This window comes from Nothobranchius furzeri, chromosome 2 (genome assembly GCF_043380555.1).
Source record: "Nothobranchius furzeri strain GRZ-AD chromosome 2, NfurGRZ-RIMD1, whole genome shotgun sequence".
Taxonomy (NCBI): Eukaryota; Metazoa; Chordata; class Actinopteri; order Cyprinodontiformes; family Nothobranchiidae; genus Nothobranchius; species Nothobranchius furzeri.
Genome location: NC_091742.1, coordinates 15901103 through 15909003, shown reverse-complemented (window position 1 = coordinate 15909003; position 7901 = coordinate 15901103). Strand labels below are relative to the sequence as shown.

Genomic DNA, 7901 nt, shown 5'->3' with positions numbered 1-7901 from the left:
CCCCAGCCTCAATCAGAAATTTCCCAGAAGGTCATTGCTGCTTTAATGTAAACGTGTCACATTACAAACTGTTTTATTATCTTTCTATTTATTCTGTTTATGTTTTACTCAAGGAGTCAAATTCAGATTAATTAGTGTTGAATATTGTTTAAAATCAAAAGTATGAGTCTATTTTTTTTAATTCATGACCTCTTAAACATCCAGGGTGCTGAAACATTCCTGCTCACAACTTCAGTTCGATTAAGATGCAAGAACTGTTTTGATTATGTTCACTAGACTCCAATAAAATCAGCTCGGAGCCTGTAATTATTTCATTTTTGTAAATTACGGACAGTATGCAGGAAGAGTTCGGAGCTCTGATTGGCTGAGACAGGTGAAGGGGGAAGGATGTTTGAATCAAAGTGGGCAGTGATTGGCTAAAATGACAAGCGTCGCGCGCACGGTCATCCTGTTAATTAGATACCGGTTGGAGAGTTTCGGCAGCAGAGTCGAGATGCGGACGGCCTGAGAGGAGCAGCTCTGCTCGAACCGAGTTAGAAGAAGCGAACGGAACTGGAGCATCAGCGGAGGGTCTTTTCAAGTCGTCCGTGATATAAAGAGGGTTCTCGCAATGGTTCAGCAAACGGAGCACGTAGGGGTCATCGCCGAGTCTCGCGGGGCTGCTGATCCCAAGGAGCGCGAGCCGCTGGCGGTGTCGGCGCGCGCCCATGTGCCGCTGAAGCCGGACTGGTGTAAAACGGCTTCGGGTCACATCAAACGGCCCATGAACGCCTTCATGGTCTGGTCCAAGATCGAGAGGAGGAAGATCATGGAGCAGTCGCCGGACATGCACAACGCGGAGATCTCCAAGCGGCTCGGGAAGCGCTGGAAGATGCTGAAAGACACCGAGAAGGTCCCGTTCATACGGGAGGCGGAGCGGCTCCGGCTCAAGCACATGGCCGACTACCCGGACTACAAGTACCGGCCCAAGAAGAAGCCCAAGACGGAGGGCTGCGCGTTTCCCGCGGGGAAGTCCTCCGCTCAGTCCCCGGAGAAAAGCAGCGCGAGACCGGCCAACAAGATCCCCCCCGCCGCCAAAAAATTCTCCAAGTTAAAACCCCGCAAACCGGTGGCCGTTACCGGCAGACCCCTCCCTCAGCACCAGGACCACCGGTACCGGTACATGTTGACCAGCAGCTTTAAAAGCGTCAAACGGGACTTTACGGATGACGAGGATGAAGATGACTCCGATGAGGATGAGGAGCAGGGCTCCAAACGGGGCGAGGAGGACGAACCGTCCCGGTACCGGGTCACCAAAGTCCCGTCCAGCCGGAGTCTGAGTTCCGCCGAACCGGAGTTCTACCCGTCCGGACGGCACTTCTATAGCTTCAAGAACATCACCCGGCAGGGAGGCAGCACCTCCTCCTACCCGGCCTCCCTCTCACCAGCCTCCTCCTCCCGGTCCGGGTCCACCTCCTCTTGCTGCGGGGAGGACCCGGACGACCTCCCAGCCGACGGAGCCGACCTCGCCCTCAACTTCCTGGGCGGCTTCAGCTCCTCCTCCGACCCGTGGACCTCGTCCTCCTGCGGGTCCGCGGGCGGCCTTAGTCTGTCCCTGGTGGACAAAGACCTGGACTCCTGCAGCGGGGTCAGCCTCGGCTCCCACTTCGACTTCCCGGACCACTGCACACCGGAGCTCAGCGAGATGATCGCTGGGGACTGGCTGGAGGCCAACTTCTCGGACCTGGTCTTCACCTACTGACCCAGCGCGGGTTCGGCTCCCGAGTCTGTCTCGGAACCGGTTCTGAGGGGTGATCCAGAACCAGTCAGGGAGCGGGGTGACGCTGCTGCCCGGGCTCAGTGCGCGGGGGTCGGCTGTGCTCTTGGCTCGGAGTCGCTCCCCGTGGTGGAGGAAATGAAACGACCAACAGGGTTTTATGGGTTTAGTTTTCAGTGTCTCGGGTCAGAACCAGGACCCGAACCCGGACTATGCATTCCCGCTCAGCCCCAACAGAACTCTGATTTCAGGACTTTTGCTGCAGGTTTCTGACCTTTTAACCTTGTTTTAGTGAGTTTGCAGCTCATTGAAACCCGAACAGGAAACATTTTGATATTTACAAAAACGAGAAAACCAAACGTACCTCAGCTTTTTAATAAACTCAAAATAAAACTATTTTCAGGCATATTTTTGTACATTCAGAGGGAATGTCAGGCACTTCTACTTCCACTGTTTTTTTCTGAGCATGTGAGGGTTTGATTCCCTGCAGCCTGCCTTGCTTTAATGCCTTGCAGATGTTTTAAGGGTGTACAGACAGATGTTTACAGGGAGGACTGGTCAGATTGTACAGGTTGTGTAAAATAGTTTAGAAGTTTGTGTATTTCAATGTGAGCAGGAGAGAAACTGGATTTTCTGTTGCCTTTCTTATTATTTTTCTACCACTTCCATCAGCAGCACGTGTTTGTTTTGCTCATTATTTTTGTGCAATATGAAAGAAAAGAGGGTGGAGCTAAAAGGCCGCCACTAGTGTTTCTGATAGCAGATGAGAAAACGTGTAAACTCGTCCTTTTGTGATAAAATCTGTTTGTCACACTGAATAAATCAGCTGGAACTGAGTCTTCTCATTGATCCTTTAGATCATCAGGGATATAACCTGCTTCAACACACCTGATTTAAATCAGCAGGTGAATAACCGGCTTCTGCAGAGCCTGATGAGCTGCTGCACAGGGGAATCGGCTGCTGAATCAGAGAAACCACTAAAACATGCTGGGTACCGGACATGCAGGACCAGAGTTGAAAACCTCTGCTTTAGATGAACCCTGGGCTCCTATTGGCTGCTGCTCTGATCCTGGTTAAGCACCAGTTCTGGCTAAGAAGGCCAATACCGATCACCACCTATGATTTCTCTAAAACTTTTAACAGGAAGCAGTTTAATGGTGCTCATAACTTAAAGATGATACTGGAGTTAAAACATCTACAGAAGAAGGTTAAATTCAAAAGTCACTTTAAATTAATCCTTGGGCTGCAGCTGTTGCTGGGATTTCCTCCACAGACCACACACATGCTAAACGTCCCTGGGTATGTGTAGACCGGTAGTTTGTGTCTGATGGGCTGTGGACCAGTCTGGTGACTACAGCCGACACCATTTCCCTGCTGAGGGATACGTGGTGACCAGTATCAGCCTTTTGTACCAGATCGATGCATTTCTGCAGCTAACGACATTTCATCTAACAAAGTTGTCTCGGATTCCGGGGTTTTGTCCACGTCTCAGATTTTAAGAGTCAAAATTCATGACTGGGATTAAAATCTTTGAGATTTTCTGAATCTCAGGAACTTTGAAGACTTTCCAGAAGAATCTGATTTTCAAAATAAAAGAATAACTGGTGCTCATATTACTAAAGGTTTGCTTTTGCCTCTCAGGAGTTACAGAAATTATGCTGAAGCCTTAAATGTCCACGGATCATCACAAAACTAGTTCAGCTGCTGATTGTGTTGCCATGGCAACCCATTTAATTTTCTACCATGGTTTAATGAGTTTGTTTTTAAATGAAACCAAATAAGAACTGCAGGACATTCCCACGTGTCACATTTTACTACTAAACAGTTAGAGAGCAGAATTGGTTCTGGTGATCAGAACCAGTTCTGCTCTGTCTCATTTCTGACCGACGGGTCCAAATGAGCTGGTTCAGGATCTGTTAAAAGGCCGCGATGACATGTAGGGTCATGAGTAGGTGTTGGACCTCAGTGAGGTCATGGAGCGGGATCTGAATCCAGAACATCAGAAAGCATCCAGCATCACTTCAGCCCAGAACAAGTTGGTTCTGATCGAGGAAACAACACAAACATCAAGTTTGGATGTTTAGACCTGCAGTCTGTTACCAGGAGACAGAACCAGGTTCAGGTGTGTTTGTTTCAGAGCGTCTCCACATCAGAACCCTGGAACTAGAACCCAGATCCTCCCATCAGAGGTTCTGAGGAGCTCCCATTTTTAACCTAATCCTGGTGTGTGTGTGTGTGTGTGTGTGGGGGGGGGGGGGGGGTAGGCTAATGATCTTTTAAAAAAAGCATCTGGACTTCTTTGAGTTGCTTGAAGACGTTTCACCTCTCATCCGAGAGGCTTCTTCAGTTCTAAGGTCAAATGGTGGAGAGTCCCAGATTTAAACCCAGTGGGAGTTTCCCCCCGAAGAGGGAACAAAAGACCCCCTGATGATCTTCTATGAGCCAAGGTGTGAGGGTGGGTGTGGGTCCTATTCAGCCAGAGTTTCGGGTGAGCTCATTGTGAAGCCTGGCCCCACCCTATCATGTGAATTCCTGAGGTCAGATGGCCCAGGATATGCGTGGGCGTTGAGGCATCTGGGAAGGGATCTCAAAACTGGATTATAGATGGCAGACAGTTGGTGTCGTAAACCACCGCCTCTGTTCAAAGATGGTTGCTCACAGTGGACATAAATGGCTTCCTTTACTCCTCTTTCAAACCATCTGTCCTCTCTGTCCAAAATGTGAACGTTGGCATCCTCGAAAGAGTGACCTTTGTCCTTTAGATGCAAATGAACTGCTGAGTCTTGTCCCGTGGAGGTGGCTCTCCTATGTTGTGCCGTGCGCTTGCGAAGTGGCTGTTTGGTTTCTCCGATGTGGAGGTCTGGGTATTCCTCGCTGCACTGTACAGCATACACCACATTGTTCAGTTTGTGTTTAGGAGTTTTGTCTTTCGGGTGAACCAGTTTCTGTCTGAGTGTGTTGCTGGGTCTGAAGTACACTGGTATGTTGTGTTTGGAGGGGTAGGATGCAGGCGCTTGGCCCTGTCTGACCCCATCCGATGTTTCCAGTGTGTGAACCAGTTCTCCCAGATGCAGAGCCAACAGGCAGCAGAACCTGAACGTGTTCAGATGTTTTATTAGTAAATAAATCTGCTTCATCTGATCCCATCTGGATGAAATTTGGTCTTGGATATTCAGAGCGGTTTTCCATCCGGGTGAGGTGACTCCTATCGCCGCTGCTCTCTGATCAGATGTCTGGCAGCAGATCAAAGGCAGCTGCAGCACTCAGCTGGACCATTTCCAGCCTGATAAATCTGTGGGATAATCAAGACCAACAGCAGAGCATTCTGGGTGAGGAGACGGTGAGGTCACGCTGAGGTCAGGGAGCCTCCTAAAGGGTTCAAACTTTAACTCTGATGTTCCTCTGATTCCAAACAGGAAACATCTCATATGGAAATGATCGGATCCGGGAATCAGATTATCGCACAAAGGTGAGCCGGAAAGGAAAACCTCTTAAATGGATGTGAGCAGAGATGATGGAAGTTTTCAGCATGAAAACATTCAAATGAATGAGAAATAAACCAAGTTTTATTCTTTTTCAGTTAAAATATGATTTGTTTATGGAAGCAATGAAGCAGGTGAGCTGCTGAAGCTCCTCCCTACAGGTGTACGTTTCTCCTGAGCAGAGGCGGAGCTGGCCTAAATGGCGCCCTGTGCGAGATACCCCTGTGACCCCCCCCCACACACACACACACGAAAAAACAGTACACCTACAACTTTGTTTTAGATTGTGTGGAGTGTATATATAACAACGTTTGCTAACTGAATACAACATCCAGCTCCTGGCCACCTTCTCACCACTTGTCAAAGTTCTACTGAAATAGACACACTTAACGCAACATGTCGGCATCATCGACTTGTACAGTACAGATGTGCTGAAAGGCGAGAGTCTCAACTTTCAGCTTAAAAAAGACCGCTCTAGCTATTATAGTTTTTATTTTATGGCAGTTTACAGTTTAAACGGGATCATACTAGCAGGGCACCTCCAGCGGCCCGCTGCCCCTCCGTTTTTCATGGGGTAAATAATAGCTAATTTCCCGATTCCAAGAAGAAAGAATGGTCCTACCAGCTTGCCACTTCAATATGAAGAAGATCAGTTCAACATGGGGAAAAAAAAACCTGACCTGTAGGCCAGAGAAATGTTCATTAGCACATCAAGTTTGATTCAGTTTACCGGTAAACATATCACGAATGTACAGCAGGTCAATTATTAATCATCTTGGCTACGTAGCTCAATCTGTGCATTCCAGTAGCGTTTGCTACAAACAAATACAAAAACAACAATAAAGGAAAACAACTGTCTGACAGACAGCATAGCCGAATTCAAGGCAACACATAACAATAATCATTCGATTGCTCTTGGTTTCAAGTTAAGCCCATTAAAGTGCTTAAGTAAATAAAAGTGTTTCAAAAACAGCGTTTTCGAACCGGAGTTCTGCTCGCGGTGGGAACTCCGCCGAACAAGGTCATTTTTTTATAGCGAAAACGATCGACTGGTCACTGACAAGTAAAAGGGTGTTATTGGTAGATGTTAAGAACACTTACCGCTGAGGTAAAATGAGAGTATAAATGAATTGAGGGGGGAAAAACGCTTTGTTTTCCAACACCGTTCTACAAGCAACAAGCTTACGGCAGGAGCAGCTTTCATGGTTGCCGCAACTTGGAAGGAGCCAATCAGGAGAGGGACCTCACATCAGCTGACGTGGGTCATGTGACAGGGAGTAGTTGATATGGGTTACACTTTGTTGTGCTTTTATTACAGAAATATTATTATCATCACTATTATTATTAAGAACATGCGATTTCTATGTTTTGTTTATGTATTGGTTGATGCTAAAAAAAAATTTTTTTAGGAAAAAAAAAAAAGGAAATTAAATGCCGCCCCCTGCAGACTGCCGCCCTGTTCGGCCGCACATGTTGCACATATCAAGCTCCGCCACTGCTCCTGAGGAACATCCACGTGTCACACCTGCATGGTCCTGCAGAAGCCAGAACATGCAGCTTTAACTCTGCACCTTATCTGCTTCCTCTTGTTGCTATTTGCATACTTTTGCTCTTTTATCTAGAGGGGAACGAGGAGCTCACCGTTGCTGACGTCCCCTTTACCTGGAACTTCTTATCAAACTCCAGAGCGCCTGACTCGCTGCAGCAGAGCAGAGTGATACTACTGCTGAAGTTCTGCTTCAGGTGCAGCTAAAGGCCAAAGCGCTCCTACATTTCCCATCATGCATTTCAGTACGGTCACCCCTATGTGGGACAGAGAAGCCTTACTTAGCATAAAGAACAGACAGCGCACTACTGGGGGTCAGGAACTTTGGTCACGAGGGCCACTGACTAGCATGTTTTAGTTGTTTTCCTGCAACACAACTGATTTTAATCAGCAGGTGATCAACAGGCCGAACAGGTGGTTCAACCATTCAGTCAGGTGTGCCGGAGCAGGAGAACATGCTGGATCGTGGCCTTCCAGCTCCAGGGCCGGAGTTCAGAGAGATGTGGACTGAGCTGCTTAGCTGCAGAAATGGAATGCGGCCCTTGTGGTCACACCTGCACCAGGCATTTTCTCTGATACTCATCAGGTAAGGAAGAAGCGTTTGATCGGGAACAGGTACAATAACAGCCTGGTATCTGGCGCCACCTGCTGGAGACTGTTTTAGGATTTCAATTAGCAGAAAGTGGAAGTGTCTTTTCAAAGTAAAAGGTCATTCAAATGGCCCAACATGAAGAGTTGGACTAAATCTTTTATGTTAGAAACCACATCAGTCCCAAATATCTCAGGAGGTTCAATTCAATTTTCAATTTAAGTTTATTTATATAGCGCCAAATCACGACAACAGTCGTCTCAAGGCACTTCACATAAACATTCCAATACAGGTCAGGTCATTAAGCCAGTCAGAAAAGTTTGGTTCTAGGCCAAATTTTCCAGAGGGGCCACAGTGGGGCCAGTATTTTTTCATGAGGGCGCAAGAAAAAAAGGGAAAAATTAGTGCAATATCAAAATATTTTTTTTGTCGTCGCCATATGACTAATTTTGTGCTTGTGCACAATTTTGCCAAAAGGAAATTCATTGATGTCAGGAAAATAAACTGTATTGCTTGCCTTCGTCACTC

The 7901-nt window shown here is 47.3% G+C and overlaps 1 protein-coding gene across 1 annotated transcript; it reads left to right on the top strand.

The window, feature by feature from the left end:
* The first annotated feature begins 490 nt into the window (after positions 1-490).
* Positions 491-1882, top strand: LOC129165317 (transcription factor SOX-11). The gene has a single exon (XM_070544538.1). It carries the CDS (start codon positions 611-613, stop codon positions 1739-1741), a length of 1131 nt encoding a protein of 376 aa, XP_070400639.1. The 5' UTR covers positions 491-610; the 3' UTR covers positions 1742-1882.
* Positions 1883-7901: the final 6019 nt, after the last annotated feature.

Bases quoted from the DNA above. Each gene is read 5' to 3' on its own strand.
- LOC129165317 (XM_070544538.1), top strand. From the start codon at position 611: ATGGTTCAGCAAACGGAGCACGTAGGGGTCATCGCCGAGTCTCGCGGG.